At 37.7% G+C, this 20,288-nt stretch overlaps 1 protein-coding gene across 1 annotated transcript in view; it reads left to right on the top strand.

Annotated features, from left to right (window-relative positions):
• Positions 1–19,191, top strand: part of LOC139735880 (guanine nucleotide-binding protein subunit beta) — a 65,262-nt gene extending 46,071 nt beyond the window's left edge. The window contains exons 4-10 of the mRNA XM_071646629.1: positions 4,358–4,503; positions 7,533–7,596; positions 8,637–8,799; positions 9,747–9,813; positions 10,247–10,448; positions 14,629–14,845; positions 15,605–19,191. Of these exons, the coding sequence (XP_071502730.1) occupies positions 4,358–4,503; positions 7,533–7,596; positions 8,637–8,799; positions 9,747–9,813; positions 10,247–10,448; positions 14,629–14,845; positions 15,605–15,711 (966 nt within the window). The 3' untranslated portion in view covers positions 15,712–19,191. The remainder of the gene's footprint in view (positions 1–4,357; positions 4,504–7,532; positions 7,597–8,636; positions 8,800–9,746; positions 9,814–10,246; positions 10,449–14,628; positions 14,846–15,604) is intronic.
• The last annotated feature ends 1,097 nt before the right edge of the window (positions 19,192–20,288 follow it).

Genomic DNA, 20,288 nt, shown 5'->3' with positions numbered 1-20,288 from the left:
CACTTGTACAATATTTTTGTCGTCTGTGTAAAGATACTAAAGTTCACGCGAGTTAGCCTTTTTGGTTGCAATATGCTTACTTTGTAGACTTTCCATATATTCATGTATTTTACAAATTGCTAGGGGCACACACAACAGTTTCCAGGTTATCAGGTATCTGTAAAGCATGTACTTTCCGTAATTGACTTACAGATAGGACATTTCCACAAAACTTGCCTCATAATATGGTAGGCTTCAGCTAAATTTGTAGACTTTGTCATGAGAGACCTTATTTTACATCCCTTCTCACTGATTGAAATACACTTATATTGTATGAAGTATGTTTTTTGAAGAAAGATATTGATGCCAAGTAGTCCAGGACTTTTGGCAAACACATGCACCACATAACTTTAATTTATTGTCCTTACACCACACTCCCACACACGCCCACAGCTACAGACCGAGAGCTTGGCATGTCGGAACCACGCTGAGCATGCACCACATTCACAAGCAAGCAACACAACAATCCATGATTGCTCGGCATTCCAACTGCATTCACAACACACACACACACACACACACACACACACTGTATAGACATTTCTGATGCATGTATGTTTGCAGCACAAACACGCTTAAATGCTACACACACAATTATGACAAATACACAACTTGCATGTACTGTAGTGTATATGCCAAATATTTCTTGAGATTTTCATATTCACGAATTTAAAAACGTGAAAATATTAACGATGATCCTGACATGAATGTGCATGTGCATGCATGTACATTTCTCTGCTCAATACTGTACTCCACGATCGCGAACTTAACCACCCGCAAAATTGTATATTTAGTCCCAATTCGCCAAAAAAAATTAGACTCACTAAATATATGGCGTATACAGTAGTTTGACTTGTTTGGCTTTTGCAAGCATAGAGCAACATACATTTGTAATTTATAAGGCAATTTTAAAGCTAATGGTGTCAGCATTTGTCAAAAGAAAAGCAAAAACCTTGACACTATCTTGTTTTCTGAAATAATTATTGGTGTATTAATGCTGATGTAGATATGAGCTTTATTAGGCATCATTGGTGAGGATCAGGGTAATCTGTCACAGATGCTGGGTCCAGCAACTTGCATGTGTGATGGGTGTCCTGAGCATTTACATACATGTATCACATATATTGTGTGTAATGTGTGTAAAGTTGTTCATGATTATGTGTGACTTGCTGATGAGACATGCTTTCTGTGTACTGGTAATCAGGCGCACCGCGTAATCGGGTAGAAATAAGCTGCCTCGCCCAAAGCAATATCAAGAGACTGTTTTAGTCTGGTGCTTTTGATAGCAGCATGGTTTGTTTGTTTGTTTGTTCATTTTCCATCTGTGAAGATGGCTGGTACCTGTTTTAATAATATATTTTGATTTGGGTATGACTTGTTCATACATGTGTCATAAGATTTGCACACAGACTCTTTCATTCTTTAGCAATATCAAACTGCAAAAGCATAGTTTAAAATGTCACTTCCAAAGTAATTCCTTTGTAGCCTTTACCTAAATTCTTCGGGCATGTAGCAGACCTGATTTTTTTTTTTTTTTTTTTTTTTTTTTAGTCAGAGTTCTGTCACCATAATGAGGTAGGGGACTATGTGTGTGTTGAAAGTGAGTGTGTGAGGGTAGGCCAGGCAAATATATAAAACAAATAGTGGAAAAACAAGACCCCAACAGCTTTGGGTTTCTGCATGCAAAATCAAATTGTAATTATGGGGAACTATCAGTATCAGAAGAATTCTCATTTAAAAAGAAGATGTAAGAATACATGACAATGCTTATTTGGCATGTGTAAAAGCATAAAGAGTTGCATATATATTATTTTTCTAATAATTGTATTTGATTTTTCTAATTGAGCTTTCCATTGGTAATTCATCTTTGATTTAAAAGAAGAAGAAGAAGAAGAAGAAGAAAAGAAGCAGTGGGGATAATCAGCAACCAGATAAACAAAGTTTTGTTTCAGAAATTAGCTCTGAAATGCAGATACAGTCAGCCAACCGGTCGGGTTGAAATATCATGTTTTCCATGTGATGCACTTCACATATTAAAAAAAAAATCTCCAATGAAACAGCCTTCTTTTTGTTCATTCCTGGGTAAAATAATCCAATCTAATAGTGATATATCTCATGCTCACATGAAGAGTCTGCTTTATTTCATACAAAAAATCATATTCTTCAGAGTTAGCTCTGTAGTGCCCATTATTCAAATTACAGCATGTAGATAGTCTGAAAAGATGTGCACAACCAAGAGAAGGGAAAAGGGGATTTGGGAAGCACAAATACACACATTTTCTCTACCTCAGTATTCCTAAGAAGAGGTCCATTTTGTGCATAAACCATAACAAAATGTACTGTAAACTTACAAGAGCATGAAAGTATGTGATAAAAATGTTTTCCTATTACACGATGTGACACAATTCATTGGATACTTATGTGCATGCATGCACAACCCAAGGCTTTACCAGGTACACATCATACACATGTGGAATGGTACAGTTGTGTACATCCATGTGGGTGTGCACAGTGCACTGCTCACAGAGCGCTGCCGCTAGAGCGTAGAACATGCATAGCAGCCCCTCAACAGCCATAGCTGCTGTGTGAGCTTAAAAGGGAGGTGTTCCCTGCATACATAATTAGCTGCATTACACTGTGCACTGAGCGGTTAGTCATCCCAGCATGCATTGTAGAGCAAGTGCTCCTCAGCCTTTGTTGCTAAGTAACACCGTTTCCACATACATTTAGTAGACTCTCTCTCTTTATCTCTATCTTTCTCTCTTTTCTCCTGTCTTTTTTTGTTTGGTGTGTCTGTAATATTTGTTGCTATCATTTGTGCATTCAGCAGCAAGAATGAATCATGATTTTTTTTTTTTTTTTTTAGTAAAGTGGCAAAATACCTAGGGCATTCTCTAAGATTTCCATGTAATTCACACCCATAATCTGTAGTAAATCCACTACAAACAGGGGATATATGCATCTTTGTTCTTTATGATTAGAACTGCAGTTAACAGAGTAACCTCTAATGTGCTTCCCACACTCTCTTGTTTCTCTTGTCTCTTTTGGCGCCATGTTGATTTGTTTCCTGGTTGCTATATATCTCATCTCGGCATAGAAACAGGCGCTGCTGTTGCCTATTACTGCTGCAGCAAAGTATTATGGTCTGTGGCTTTTATTGTAATTGATATTGCTTAACTGGCAAGGACATTGTGTTTGCCTGGCTTAGGTGTACATTAGCATTGCCAGCAGGTTCAGGGTGATGCATGTCTGCTGTTGGGCATAATTAACCACCCACACAGCCAAATGAATGCATTCACTAAAACATAATAACCTGTTTAAAGAACAACAAAACATTTTTGTAATGAACTGGGGAAAAAATTATTATAAAATGAGTGGTATTGTTAATGTCATATTTAGCTTAATATATATTCATGGATAATGTGCATTGGCATAGGTGTCTTTAGGTACGACAGGCACCACACCTTTCAAAGTATCACCTGTATGTCCTTTATGATTTTAAATAGAACACTCTTTTTGTCTTGATATCAAAGCTGGTACCTAGTTTGATAGTAAATATTAAAAAAAAATGTGTGAGAATATTCTTCTGATAAAGTGAAACATTCAAGCAGAAAAAAAAAATTATAATAACAATGATCAAAAAAGAAAGAAAGAAAATGAAAGATGGCTTCCAATATCCAGTCTGAGTAAATCTAATCTAAATACTGTATATAAATGAAGGAATTGACTTTCACAAATATTTGCAAATGTATTTTGGATAATGGAACTACTCATGAACACTGATGTGGAATATTTATGCTAAGTAGAAGAACTGCTATTTTTTGTTGCATTTGTTTTATTTGTTTTGGTGTTTTTTTTCTCTCCCTCCCTTTCATGATCATCACATATCTGGAATAAACTATATCCAGAGATTTTTTTTAATATAAGTGAGCCAGGAAAGAAACATATTTTTGTTCTTTATGTGTGTGTGTGTGTGTGTGTGTGTGTGTGTGTGTGTGTGTGTGTGTGTGTGTGCGTGTATGGAACAGGGACACATTTGTTTTCGGACGTAAATCACAGACCCATTTGTGTCTTCTGGAATACTGTAAAAGTGGATATTTTTCACGCTGGGGTGGGTAAGATGAAGTTTGCATGTTTTTAATTCCGCGGAATGAAGTCATCCAATAGTGGCACATATAGCAAAACAAAGATATTTGCGTGCATTTATTTTTGCACTAGCTTCTGGTTGCATGAAAATTTCATTTCCTTAGAGAAATCAGTGATTTTCATTTCTCACTGATATTTAACTTTTAAATATTTACTTTTCAATGTCTTACAGGATGCTAGGAAGGCAGTACAAGATACCACACTGATGCAAGTCACACAGACAATGGATCAAATTGGAAGAATTCAGATGAGAACTCGTCGCACACTCCGAGGTCATTTGGCAAAAATATATGCGATGCATTGGGGTACAGATTCAAGGTATGTTTTTTTGTTTGTTTGTTTGTTTTTTTATGCCTCTGCCAGAAAGTGTCACTGGAGGTATTATGTTTTCGGGTTGTCTGTCCGTCCGTCCTTCTGACCATCCATCCTTCTGTCTTTCCATCTGTAATCAATTTTGTGGACAGCATAACTTCAAATCATTTGAGGTATCCTAATGAAACTTGGGTCAAAGGGAAGGTTACAATGCTAAAATTCTACCATGTAATGCTGAAATTATACCTTTTTTTCCATTCCTTTATGATTACTCAATATATCAACCTAATCACATAAGGTACATGCCTTACTGCACAGTGATGCTTTAGGGAAAGATTTTGGCCATAGGGTCAAATAGTCTTAGTGAAAATGCTCAAATTCCCAAATACTTGCTCTCTTAATCAATTTAGTCGTCCATCCAAATGAAACCTACTTCAAGGAAAGTAGACACTCGGTGCATTTGTTACAAACATGCCATTTCTTTTTTATTTTGGAACTCATCTCACATTGTCCAGACATACTCTAGATCTACTTGGGAGAAGCATGCGATATGGCGGAGCATACCATATTCCTACAACTGTTTATATTTTGAGCAACATCTTGAATTTCCTGTGATTTCACACCTTTTCTCAGACATGTATGATTAGCTATAATGCACCTTTTGTAATCCCATTAACCCACACACTAGTGTAAAGGCTTTACTTGTGACTTCGTGAAAACAAATCATAAACTTACACAATCATACCAGTTCACCAGTTATGCTACATTTACACCATGTTCTGGTGGCCATAGCAGCCCAGTTTGCCCGAAGCGTAGTGTGCTGTGGGTAGGTGGGATATTCTCCGCCTTTTTTTTTTTTTTTATTGTAGTTTCAAGTTTGATTATGACATTGATTGTACTTTCTAAAATTATCTTTCTTGGTTGCATTACCATGACTTTAAATGTTATATATTTCAAAATGCAAAATCAAAACTTTCAATGAGCCCACTTCTGTTGAAATTCCCTCAGAGGTTTAAGATTAGAGGCCCCTCACAGTCAGCAAGAACAATGTATTTTGAGACTTTCAGAGACATGATTTCATTGTAACAGAAAATCATGCTTTAAAAGAAATCCTTTACCATTTCATGGGATTATAAGAGGATGAGAGGAATAAATAGTATACAATGATTGTTGATATCTGGATGACACATGCATGGACATGTGGAATGCTACCTCCTATGGTTGCTCATTTTCTAGGTATACATGTATCTACAATTTATGTGAACTGTTATGTTGGGTGCTAAATACAACCGGGCTGTAATGACTGTGATTGTGGGAGCATGAAATTTGTGGGTCACAAGTGACCTGTTGTATCAGCAAAAGTATAGCTTCAAGCTATGCATTTTCATTGAAGTAAAAGAAACAAATCAACAATATCTCAGCATGCACAAATCTGGATAATTCCTGTTATATGCATACTGTACATTAAAAATTATCATAAATCTTATAAGAACTCTCTTTGGGCCAGACTTGTACACACAATTATAAGGGAAATTGTTGAGAAAAATAGAAACTTTTCTTTTCTGCTAACAGCTTCATGTGAGAACTGGAGAAAAAGAGTAATTGAAATAATGATGAAAAAAAAAAACATGACAACAAAGTGCACTCCGGTCCTTGTTCTTCACAAATGGACATTGAGAGTGATTATTTTGTCTGTCTGTCTGTCTGTCTATCTGTCTGTCTATCTGTGTGTCTATGTATGTGTTTGCATTTTTTTTTTTTTTTCTGTACTGGTAAATTATGAGACACAACAAAATCCCTCTATAGTAGTCAAATGAATGTGTAAATGAGCAGAAAATCAAAAGCTACAAGTACCAGGATGCTACATGTACATTGTACATGTATCTTTGCATAGCGAGCCCTCATGACTGAGTATTATGAATTGTTCCTCTGGACTTCAGTGTCAGTCTGTATCTGTCTGCTTGCCAGATGTTGCAGTGATTGTGATGTTTGTGTTTGACTACTCCCTAAGTCAATACAGAACTGCAGAGAATATAATCCAGAATGAAAGAAATATATTGCTGTTTCCTTGTTTAGTTCATCAGTCAACAGAATCAGTTTTGTGTCTATTTCCTGGTAGTTTACTGGATGCTTATGCTGGCATGATAGCATTACTTAGATTACAGGCAGTGTATTTATAATGCATATTGTATGTCCCTGGAGGATGCTACAAGCATTGTTGTTTTGGATTGTCTGTCAGTACACTGCCTATCTCATTTACAAAACACAATGGGGGAAAAACAACTTTGATATATTTTCTTGTTACATGGTCAAGGTGATCTACATGATTATATGGAGTTGTGTGCTGATTAAATATGATAGATCCTCAAGGTCACATATCTGGCTGAAGATTCTCTTTGCAGACATAAGTTTATGCAGGAACATGGCAATATCATGTCAGAAGTAGAATGAATTGAAAAAAAATATATATACAGAAATGGTACGGGGACTTCCGATAATACTTTAAAGTCACAGGTAATTTACTTCAGCTTCAGCTTATAACAGCAGCTGGAAATGTACACTGGCAATATACATGTAGCTTGGGAGGACAGATGGGAATAAAGAGATAAATGATTGGGTTAGAGTTAGATTATTTGTCTTTTTGTTACAACATCAGTTAGGAATGCTCAGTATGGAGTTTTAGAGGAAGGGTTGAAATGCAATGAAGGAGATGAAAGGTCAAAGGTCAATTTAGATGATAGCATAGCAAGATATTTTCTAGCCACAACTGCAGCTAGTAAAGTACAGTCTATACTAGAAATTGTTCACAAGCTAGCAAGATAGCCAGCAATTAATTGGAATATTTGTGAGTGTACAAAGGATCTAGAAGTCAGTCTTCAAGGTCAAGATAATTTAATTGTGAGATAATGGGTGATGCTGGTGGCTGAATACAGAGATCCAAAAGGCTAAAGTATCCTCATGGAATGCATGCAGATGTCACATTTGCTTTAGTTTATTATATCTTTTCTATATATCCATGTCTGATCTTTATGCAGAAACCTAGTGAGTGCATCACAGGATGGTAAATTGATAGTCTGGGATTCATACACAACTAATAAGGTAAGCCTTTGTGACAGTCACTTTTGTTTGTGTAGTTGAGAATAACCAAAATGATATGAAATGATGGAGCAGGAGTTTAAATTTTTGTATTACGAACAAACATGTCCTGTTTCAGTCATCCACTTTTTGTCCTCAAGTCCAAGTTGAAATGCTGCTTGAACTGCTTACCCCAACTTCGATATGAACTATGCTTTACATGTTTTAAAAGTAGAATGTCTGTCATTGTATGCACTTAGCAAATGGTGAGCCTCAGTCCTAGATGCTGAGGTTATGTACAAAAGTAATCAGAGGAGTTTGAAAAGCAACCAGACCTTTCTTGCTGAATTGTATGCTTTGGAATCATTAAAAAAAGGGTGCTTTCCAAATGCAGAAAGTTGAAAATATTCAGAGCAATTAAATATTCAGTTATGTACCAACTGAGTGCTCTTCATGAGAGCAGTTAGTTCTTGTTAGAAAGGAAAGTGTTGGTAGAAAGGAAAGTATATCTAAAGGGCACAGTCTAAAACAAGAGCAACAAATGATGTATATGCATGCATGTTTTCAGCATGCATTCACAGTGATTTTTTTTTTTTTTCATTTTAATTGATGGAAAAAGTAAAGACTTCAAATATTTGCTTCAATAAAAAGTAGCTAGAACATGCTTCCTCATAAATTCTTCAAATTACTTTCTTCAAATAAATAAACAAACAATATTTTGAAATTACAGATGCCAAAACAATGCTCAAGAGAGGTATCAGAATAAAGTTTTGAAATCAGTTAACTAGGTCGAAGCTGTAGGTTTAATTTATCATTTGACCTATTAAAGTTACCAGAATGTTACGGTACTTTCCTTTTGGTGTCAGAATGTGACCACTGGTGCCAAATCATTATGACATATGTGCAAGAATGATATGTAGATTTGTTGTGACCAAAGAGATGCTTGAAGTTTACATTGGAGGTATTTACCCTGTGCATATGCTGGTTCTTCCCATAGTTTATGCATCTATTCATTTTAATACTGCTCATGTGATATGCATTTTTGCCTCCTTCCTACCATCCAGGTGCATGCAATTCCTCTGCGGTCCAGCTGGGTGATGACCTGTGCCTATGCTCCTACTGGTAGTTTTGTGGCCTGCGGCGGTCTCGACAACATATGTTCTATCTATAGCCTCAAGACCAGAGAAGGCAATGTTCGTGTAAGCAGAGAACTCCCAGGACATACCGGTAAGTGATTCTATTAACAGAGAAGTTTTTCTTGTAATATTTGGTAGGTCCAAGCTATTGTCTTTTAGAGTACATAGGTTTTCTTGCCCAATTTCATCAGATTTGCATTCGAATGAATGAAAAGGCGTTCAAATTCAAGCGATTTCGGTCACTGCTCTATTCTCAAGGTTCGTTTTAATTTCTTGAGTACAGGGATAAAGGTGTGACATGTAAAGTGAAATCTGTTTAGCACCTTATCAGATGTCATTGTCTGCATGCCTAATTCTTTGATTTTTTGTGTGTGTGGAAAGACAGAACCTTTGATGACACGTTACTGCTGGTGAATTGAGAGGGCAGACTGTAATATTAACTTGACTGAGCAAAATCGCAATAATCTGCTATTAAAATGTTAGACACAGCACATGCAGATTGATATATAAAGTCATTTGTGTTCACTGTATTTTGTAAATTGGGAGGAAGTTCAAATACATTGCATCTAGACAAAATGCATGCTTATTTAGTGACAACAGGAGAGTGACATTCCTATATAATAGTTACAATATACACAGGCAACTACGTTATAGCGGAGTTCTTGTGTCTGGCCGTTTCCTTTCATAATATCTCAGTAGCGGAACAAATAAAGTGTATGAAGATGTGTAGATTATGATTTTGGGACCTGAAGTTTACTTTGGTGTGTCCAATATTTTGTTATAACCGTGTCTGTTAGTGCAGTATACACAAATGTGTAACTTGACTCTCGCAACCATTGAATATTGCATTACTCTAGACACTTTCTCTGCTCCAGCGGATTTTGACTCGTGCAAAGTGTCTTTTATGTCTTGCCTATTAACATACAAACTGAAATCTACACAAATGCAGTTTACGTCTGCCAACTAAAGAAGTATGTTTTGGGGAATGTTACCGTATTACTGACGATCTCTGTGCCAACTGCTTTCTGATTTCTTCAGGTTACCTATCATGCTGCCGATTCATCGATGACACTCAAATAGTAACTAGTTCAGGAGACATGTCATGGTAAGCATGTTCGTTCTTGCTCAGGTGTTCACACATTGCCTTATGTGGTAAGGTCTTAATTCTGAGCACTCCCATCTGGTTATTGGCTTTCACTGTACTGTGTTACTTCTGTTGATTCACTGGGAACTTACTATTTATGTGCAGTCCAGTATAACATTCTGTGGTCTAGCCATGATATGTAGATGCAGTGGTGCCCCCACCCCCAAAAGGGGGGGGGGGGGGGGGGAATCATAAATAGAAAATTAAATAAAAGTATAGGTTGTTGCATCAAATATTTCATGCTATATATGATTGACTTATAGATGCATCCACAGCATGTTTCAAAGATATGGTCAATCAGTCTTGAATTTCTTTATCTCTGAATAAGTGTTTGGTATGTTTAATTAGTTCGAATAACAACTGTCGTCATTGTATCCTCACACTCGCTCTACAGTGGCCTTTGGGACATAGAAACCGGACAGCAGACCACAGGCTTCACGGGACACACAGGTGATGTCATGAGCCTCTCCCTCTCGCCCGACAACCGGACCTTTGTCTCCGGCGCCTGCGATGCCTCGGCCAAGCTGTGGGACATCCGGGAAGGAATGTGCAAACAAACATTCACTGGCCATGAGTCAGATATCAATGCTGTAACAGTGAGTATTGTCATTTTTCTTGTCCATCATTGCACCTTTTTGCTTATTGATGACAAGGAAAAGGGAGCTGATACAAGGAAGATGGCACTAAAATAGTAAAGGGGAAATAGAAATACTGGTCACTGATTGATATCCATGGTAGTCCTTTTACAGACAGTCTTTAACCCTATCTCTGTCACGGGCCGATTAAATCGGCCCAAAAACTGCAATAGAAATGCTTCGGCCGATATTATCGGCCCTATTTTGATTGACAGATTACTTGAAAGGCTATGACACTACCACTCTATAAACTCATTTGTAATTGGCCGACAGTGTAAGGAAACGATTTCCAGCGTGAAAAAAGCTTCCTCACCTTTAACCAATCAGGAAAGCTTTCTCAAAGTCCAAGAAATTGTGGTGGCCCCGCCCATGTTCATTTGCATTCAGACTGCAATGTATTGTGTACAGTTTTGCCATGTGTGGAGAACTTACACGAATCTGTATATGTGGGACTGTAATAGAGATCGCCGCGAGCGATGAAAAGATCGTACACGTGGGTCAATTTTCATCTATTTTATCTAAGTCAAAATAGTAAAACATGAAGTGAAAACATTCAGATTAGGGATTTCAACATCTCTGAATTCTGTGAAGGGGTATAGTTTCAGTAATATCGGCCTCATAAATGATCTGAAGAATAGTTGAACACTGCACATTCGGTGCAGCAGTTGCAACTGTTCACTCAGCACTACCAGCAGTGCAATGGGTCTCTAGTTACCCGGGGCCAGCGGGGCAGGTGTAAGGAGCAATAGGGTTACAGTAGCTTCCTGCTGGCGGCCTGAAGCTGTACAGCTATGTTTGACTGTTTATTATTATTACCGGTACATGATGAAACCGTCACTATGCGAAACTTCAGTTCAATGCAGGTTTATCACAAAGAAAATGACTGCTGTGATAGTTAATTCTGTTTTAATAAGGAAAGTGCAGAAAGTCGTAGACTAGCATATGATGATTAACTGGAATGCATGGACACTCCAACGTCGATATTTTCAATAACATTTTTTATCCTTAGATTATCTTATCATTATGGCATTATCATAGGACAAGATTAATATAAATTTGAAAGAAAAAAGCACAATTCAATTTATATTTTCAGCTTGACAAGATACAAACATGCTTTGTCTACTTTCAGGCCAACATCACTCACAAAATCAGAAATTACACAAAACGTGTGATATCTAGGTTGTAATTGCCACAGACTTTTGTTCATAAAATGAAAAGTACTGATGCTATTGATGAAAAAATCATACCATCTGAAAGCTGAATAAATTCTCTACAACATCTATGAGACCTTTTTGTGATGCAAGCTCATGTTGTGTGGAAAAATGAGGTGGTAACATGTAGAAATAAGTCTGCATTGATAATTATGTGACATAAGAGGGCGTCCTACTTAAAATTGAAGTGTGCCCTCACTCAGATTATTATGGAAAATGAAAGTTTAGACCATAAGCTTTCAAATGATGTATAACATGACACATTAATGTTAATAATAATAATCAGAAATGGCCATCAACAATCTTGTGTCTGTGCACTGCAAAATGTCTGAGCAGTCTAGCTACGGCGTATGTGACAGATATAGGGTTAATTTCAGTGGAAAATGTGAAACTTCCCACTTCATAAGTAGAGCTTTATTCTAAGCAAACTTGAAAAATGCAGCATTGGCATTCAAAATGACAACGTGGTTATTTTGTAAACTGTTTGCGCTAAAATTAGGACAACCTCTAATCATTCAGTTTTCCTGATCAAAATTTGTGCTGATGATGTAATGCAGAAAGGTGCAATGATGATGTTCCATTTGTAAAGGTGCAAAGCTTTACGTAGATATCAAAAAGTGTTTGCCCCCTCGATCATAGCAAATTCAAAATAAATGCAATTTGTTTGCCTAATCCGAAAGATACTTGGCCCCTAACTAACACCTCTTTTTGATGAAGATGAAACATAATAGTTTAAATTATGAAATCCAGAATCTGGCAGAGAAAGTTAAAATGTTGTCTAAACAACATGTTTTTTATTCACCTATTACTTTGACATATGTTTGAAGAGAAAATCTTCGCAGGTGGTAATTAAGAGACAAGTTTGAAAACAAAAAACAACAGAAAGCAAGAAGTAAACAACGTTCATTGAGCAATTACACTGCGATGTGTTCCATGTTAAGAGACAATTTTGGAAAGGAGCATTGTACTATCAGTGACTTGCTGAAGAGTTGATATATAGCCTTATTGCAAGCTCTCACTCTCCGTGTTACATCCCTGTGCTTTGCTGAGGCAAGAGTCAACATGTGTAGCACTCACCATATGTAATAGTTATAGTGACCATGCACTGTGTGCATGATTCATATATAGATAGTGTACTTCAGTGACCTTGTGTGGGGCTGTAGCATTGAATGGCCTAGAGAATGGGAAACTTGGGGTGAATTCTGCCAGCTTCCTTCCTGATTGATTGTAAAGAGTTTGTGGTTTCCTGGTGAGAAGTTAGAATTCCTGGTTTGCCACGGAGCCTTGTGTATTGGCACAAGTTGAGCATACAAGGCAGGCGTATTGATAGCCACCTGATCAGTAACATCACTCCAATGCTATTTGCATTGTTTGTTTTTAGCATAGATGATTCATGTTGCTTTACATTTCCTGGCTGTCACATTCGGATGATATTTATATAAAACAAAACAAAAAACACCAAAAAAACCCTCAAGGTTGTTGAATGAATGTTCGCTGTTGCCAAATGATAGAAGGTTCTAGCTACACATGAAGCCATAGCAAAGGAGCGGGGGGGGGGGGGGGGGGGGGGGGGGGGGGGGGGGCAACTAAAAATGCAAGGTGGTAGCTTCTTTAGTGACCATAACAAGGTTTTGCATTATTCAGAAGGGTTCACATGTTTATTAGTATTGCTCTTCCACTGTGCTATGTTGTCATTCAGTGGCAAGTGCTGGCTGGTTGGGGAGATGGCGTCAGTATTGGAGTTGATTGTAGTAACAGTAATGATGTTCAAAGAGCAGGCGTTCTATTCACAACAAACAGGATGTGATAGTTTTTTTTTTCTTTCTCTCCATAATGATGACTTCAAGTTTTATATTTATGAGTAATTATAAATGCCCATCCCCTTTTGATTTTGCTTTCAAATATAATTCTGTGCAGAATTTTATATCAGTAGAGAACCTCAAGCTTACATTGAAGGTCTCGTGTCTTAAATACACAGTCATTACACAGAGAGGAGAGATGAATGTGACCTCTTGTTAGGGTTTGGGTTCTCCATCTATGATTTTACCTGATTCTCACTCTTCTCACTCGGGCAGAATTATGCAGGGTCAGTGCTATATATAGCTTGTGAGAGAGAGACAGTTGGCCTCGACTAGGGTGAACCATTAGTGATGCAAGAACTAATGTAGGTCAGGGTTTTCAGATGTTTTCTATTGGATGCACAGTTGGTGGGAAAAGGAAGAGACTTATTACAGTAGGGGGTTAGAAGAGACCCCCACTCATCCAGTGACAGTTGTTGAGAGCTGTTGAAAGTCAAAGACAAACCTTGAGAAGTCATAGATGACATTGTGTCTCCATGGAGCTACGAAGCAGTTCTAGATTGTATGACCCATGCTCTGTTAAAGGAACACCTGGTTAAAATTTCATGTTCTTGCAGCAAAGCTGTTTGTGGTGATTTGCACAAGGTCAGATGTAAGTAAGATATGCCCAACTGTAGTCATTCTGGTTTTGATGCTGTTACAAAAGATTATGTACTATGACGTGTTATCCTAAATCTAGTACCCTCATTTTCTGCTATGCAGAGAACTTGCATTGAAATTTATTTAAACAGATGTGGCAATATTTTAATGCCTATAATTCTGTTTGGAGTGATAGAAGTCCGATGGTATGACTAAGGACATAGTCTGTGTAGGAATGAAAACAATGGAATAAAAATTTATGCACATAGACCTGTGATATTCTGCAGTCTGATTGATACATTTCATTACAGACACATGCACATGCAGCTCCTTGTGTTCACACCGTGTAAAAACTATCGCAGGGAATTACTTGAAAAAGAAAAGCTCTTCTTTTTTTTTTTCTTTTTTTTTCACGGGACTCATATATCTGAAATGTGCATGCTCTTAACTTGTTCCAAATGTCATGAAAGACTTCCTCTGTTTCTTCTTCAGTTTTTCCCCAATGGATATGCATTTGCCACGGGATCAGACGATGCTACCTGCCGCCTCTTTGACATCCGTGCTGACCAAGAACTCATGCTGTACTCACATGACAACATCATCTGTGGCATCACATCGGTTGCATTCTCAAAGAGTGGCAGGCTGCTGCTAGCCGGCTATGATGACTTCAACTGCAATGTGTGGGATGCCATGAAGGGCGAGCGAGCTGGTGAGCTTCTGAAACTTGTATTGCTCTGTTTGAACCCTTGATGGAGTGTTTTATCTCCCCAGGAGGTGTAGATTTGTTGATTGGATTGGGGGCGGGTGGTTAAGAGTCAAAGCTTTGTCAATGAATGTTGATGGTTAAAATTTAGATTGTAGCTGTCACCTTCATCTAGGAATGTCAGGTGATAATATGAGAGTAGTAATAGATAGATAATACACTTATTTCTGTGAATCAGTGTTTTCCATGTCTTTTATCCAAGGATGTTTTTGAAGATTTTTCGGCTTATTATCATATATTTGACCAGTGCACAGCAGCTTCATGTGATGATCAGTGGCTCTAATGGCTGCAAATCAGTCAAAGTGAAAAGCGGAACAACCTTTTTAAGCTAAATTCAAGCCAAGGAAAAGGATGGCAATGAATGACATGCATGCATTGATTGCATGTGTACGGGTAGATGCGCGGTAAGCAACCGAAAGCGACAGTACCGCCAAGATAACCACTGTGCATCTTTGACATTGCTGTACAACAGTGTTCTGTGCACTGGCGATACAGAAAATTAGACGTTGATAGTTTGAGTGAAATGTTGGTAGTGAGGTATCCTGATACAGTTGCTTTTTCTAGATTCTATGGTGTAAACAACCCTGATAGACCATCATTGTTCAGTTTGCATGTAAATCAAGAGATCACTGCATATGGATTTCATGTCTGTTCACAAGGAACCTTTATGAATTCCACTGACATTCTATACTGTCTTTGTTCCAGGTGTACTCGCTGGCCACGACAACAGAGTCAGCTGCTTGGGTGTGACGGAAGATGGTATGGCAGTAGCAACAGGATCTTGGGACAGTTTCCTGAAGGTCTGGAACTGAGGTTGGACCCGTGGTGGGGTAACAGAACACGTGCAGGACTCCACCGCCACTAGCACCAAGCAAACCCTAGGAGATTATTGTGAGAATATAAAGCAAAAATGATGAAAAAAAAAATCAACACTTTTTAAAGAAAGTAATGTTGGAATGCTATGTATCACCACCTTCAAAGGAATTTAGTTTCTCTCCTGCAGGCTTCTGAATTTCATGATCCAAACACCTATGTGTAGTGTCAAACAGGTGATGTGAAAATTGGAAGAAAATAAAGAAAGCACTGTAATCTTGATTTGGTAGTCAATCATAATCTTGATGAGGTACCTGTGAGAGATGACAGGTACCCATTCCTTGCAGTTTTGCATCTCATTTGTTTTTCCCCAAGATCTTAAACAAGACACTTGTTTCTTCTTTTGTTAGATTGTTTTCGATATAAATGTAGTAGATAATAGACATGTTACATGTGACGTCAGCTAAGGGGAACACACACACACACAAAGAAATGTATTGTGATGGATTCTCCCTTCTCACCTCAGCAGCTAGCTGTCGATAGAGCGCATTGTTTCCAATGTGGTGTGTGACGCATCTGTGGTCTAGCATCTGTGCTAGGGACTGATGTCCAGATGACTCCTCTCATATGTCTTGATTGGTTTAGACTGAAGCAAGGGATGGGCTGTATTATGCTCTTGAAAAACATAACGTGGGTGTGTTGTTTGGCATAACATAGATGTTGACAATATATCTCTTTCTTATTTCTAGCATGCATGTGTGGTGTGTGCGCGAATGTGAGAGCGTGTGTGAATGTGTGGGTGTGTATGAAACTTGCATAAAATGAAATTGAGTATGATCGGAAGTTTTAACATACAGTGGAGAAGCCTGTTGTTTATATAAGTTTCCCATCCTGCCACTACATTTTTCATTTCTGTTTTCCCTTTTGTATAAAGAAGAAAAAAAGGAACCCACTAACTTTATGATGCACTGTTCGTAGCTGTCAGCTGTATTTAAACAAAAACAAAAAAACAAGGAAGGCAAAAATGGAGAAAAAAATGCTAAAAAAAAAACAACTTCTGGAGGCATGGCCCTTGTCTTGTATGCAGTCTCTCTTGTGAGATTAGCATATCCAAAGCCATTGCCACCCTGTGTATAGACAGTGTATATTCTGACCTGTTACAAGTAAATATTTGAATTCTTACAATGATTAAAGAGAAGAGCGAGAGAGAGGGGAAAAAAAAAAACTGTATGTGCCTAATATGTGCACATGCCAGTACTGCAAAGTAGACTAGTTCTTATTAACTGTAAGAATTAAAAAGGAGAAAAAAAAATCAAATCATGTTTGTCAGCTGGTATGAATTATTATCCAGCCAAGTAGCATTGATTTGTATGTTGTATCTTGCTATTGATATTGCCTCCTCACCATACAGGAAGAAGAAAACAGAAAGAAATAGATTGTTTTTGTTCTTTGTAACTCTTTCTGTCTCTCCAAGTTTGCACAATAGCCATGTTTCAAATGTGCTGCATAGCTACAAAGCTATGGAAAGGATGTGTTTGTACAGACCACCTAGGTATAGTATTTGTACGTGAACTGGTGACTTTTCCTCTTTTTTTTCTCCTTAAGTAGGCATGTGTATAATGAACCAATATAATGCAAGTGTCATTCATTTCTAGGTGGCTACGTCGAAAGTTTCTGTGCTCATTTTCTTTCTCTCCTGTGGTTTCAGTTTTATATTTGTGTATGGAATAGTGCAATGATTTGGGGTCCAACATTTTAAAGAAAAGAAAAAAAATAACCAAGATGTTTGTGAGACTATAAATGCCAAATACGTTATGTTGGAGTTCCCGTCACTGTAACGCTTGTACATTGTTTTAAGAGGGAGCTACCAGCAGACGTTTTGTGGCCTGTTCCTCTAAAGCAAACTGATAGAGACAAAATCAAAAAGCAAGAGCTACAGCTAGAGCTGTATTTTTTGTTTCATGTATATATTAATCTATTCTGTGTCAATCTTTGCATCGAGTGTCCAGCAGGAGGTCATTGCAAGATCAAATTACTAGAAAGTGCATGTATAGAGTTTTCGCACAGCGTGTTGGCCATGTTGCTCTGGTGTTTGGGATGGGTGTATTTTATTGGTATGATAGTTATCTATTGAACTCTTCAGCTAAGTCCTCCAAGAGGGCTGGCGGCCACCTGCAGAGTTATGCATTTGCATGCAGTGCTTGTGCAGAGGTTTGTTGGAAGCTGGTAGTTGCTCACCAGAGCAAGACCTCGTGGTGTTGGCTAAAAATGTATGGAATAAGTATGAAAGGAGCCTTTGCTAGCTTTTACCACCAACAAGTCCAGTACAGCACAAACTGTGCAGACACCAGGAAGAGCTGAATGTTCCGTATGCTGTCGGTGCACAGTGGGCTCTGTGTCAATTCACAGTGGGTTACAATGCCTACAAGTGAGATGAATAAATAGCTCTGGGTATTGTGATAAAATGATGTACTCCCAGCAACTATGTAGGATCCACCTTGCGACATGATTGCCACTGGGTTACAATTCTGCATCTTTTTGACATGCCGTGTCTTCTGAATGTACATCCTGCGCCACAGGTGTGCGCGTTGTACCTGCAGCTGCATGTGTCTTGTTTCATAGCATTCAGTTTCCTCCTTGTACTTTTTTTTCTTTTGAAAGTGATGAATATCAAACTTGTGCGTAAGACAGCTAATTTGTCCTTGGTGTTTTAGTGTTATGTGCACTCTCACCTTAAATAACAATACCCATTGCATATGAGATATTTGAAAACCTTCATCTCTCAAACTTTATCCAGGAGTTAATTCAAAAAAAAAAAAGACTAATTTCTTTCTACTAACTATCAGGCATATATCGCAGTGATATTGATTGTATTTCATGCCTCAAATCCCGAGTGTGTATTTCTTTTGCTAAGTGAGGTAGGAAGCAAAAGATACTTCATTGGTTTATATAGTCAAACCTACTTCATGTCTTAACAAAAGCATCCATCTTGCAACCTGACTTGTGGAGTTGTTATTTTCTTTTTTCCAGCAATTTGCAATGGAAATAATCTAGAGTAATTTGAGACTTGTGGCTGCTTTCCAGTTATGTTGAGATCTGATCATGTATGCGTCATTTAATAATGCATTGAATCATGTTTTGAGTAGTCATTCATTAGGTCCACCCTGTGTATGTTTTGTACTAATGAAGTAACAAAAGAAAAGGGGTTCCTCTAGTGCTCAGTCTTTATGGGAAGGGCTGAAGGAGTGACTCCCCACCCCCACTGACAAATCTGAAGTGATTTAACTTCAGTTTCAGATGAAATTAACTAGAGAATGTCCATTCCTTCTGATTCTAAAATGAGAAATTGTCTTATCACACAAGTTACCGGCACAGAAAATGTGCGCAGTATTTGTGACTAGTGCCGATTTAGCCTTGGGAGTAAAAATAAAATAACAACAACTTTAGAAAAATCCTGTTAGCAAAACCTGATGACAGACTCCCCCCCCCCCCCAAAAAAAAAAAAAAAAAAAAAAAAAAGGTAAGGAAAGAAGGGAAGATGATAAGTGCTTCATGGCAACAAGACTGTGAGTTGATCCTCATTAGAAATGTCAATTATGTGTCTAAATTGACCAAATTTCCTCTCATAGTATGTTTGACTGTGGGAAAGCAGTTGTAACCTGAGCAGATCAAGGTATATTGTGGTCGTATTTATTTATTTTGCTAGTAAGTTAACTTTTGATGTGCTCTGTTTCCAATTTAAAGAAGTGTTTGTTAGGCTTCAAACTGGGGCTTGATGGCATCCTGTCATCTACCATTGCTCATCAAGCCAGTCAGGTTTTTACGTAAGGCCATTGCTTTAGTTGTCATCATTCTTGCTGTGAGCAGAATGTACATGTACCCTGTACTCCTAAGTCACTGTATCACCAACAGGAAGTAAGAACCAGCATAAAACGGTTCAGTTATTCAAACATGCTTGTACCTCTGTGTGCACTATAAGCATCATCTCTGAAAAGTTAGTAACTTTATACAGGAGCTCAAGTTGTGTTCTTGTCAGCAGTTTTGTTTTTCCCCCACCACATCAAAAGTAGGCATTGCAATCTTTCATTTGTTCTGGCCTTTGTCCTCACTGGATTTTGTTAGTTTTTACTTTGAAGTCAGCCCTTGTGTATTGATGAATGTTCAAAAGAAACTGAATTTAAAAAGTATAATATATTTGTACAGTTGTTTGCTATATAGGTACTATACGACCTGGGGGTTTTCCATTCCTTTTTCATTGTATACTCGGCTAGGAATGTACAGTTTTTCTTGCTAATGTATACCATTTTTGCCAACAAAAATACTAGAAAAAAAATACAAAAAAAAAATGTTGGCTACTTAGCTATTTGTAGTTTGCTAGATTTGTCGTTATATTTGAGCACCAATAAGCTGGAAATGAATTCGAAATGAATTCGAAAGGAAAGTAAAACAAAGTAATGAATTTTTTTCCCCATGTATTGGTAGCATTTCACAATGTGTGATGCGGAGGAAATCACCATGCCTTGGAATTCTGTATGCAGAAGGTTGGAGATGTGACTTTATACATTTCCCAATTCTT

This window comes from Diadema antillarum, unplaced genomic scaffold (assembly GCF_040938485.1).
Source record: "Diadema antillarum isolate AM-2024a unplaced genomic scaffold, OU_Dant_1.0 seq00000604_RagTag, whole genome shotgun sequence".
Lineage (NCBI taxonomy): Eukaryota > Metazoa > Echinodermata > Echinoidea > Diadematoida > Diadematidae > Diadema > Diadema antillarum.
This window is presented reverse-complemented; position numbering and strand designations above follow the sequence as displayed.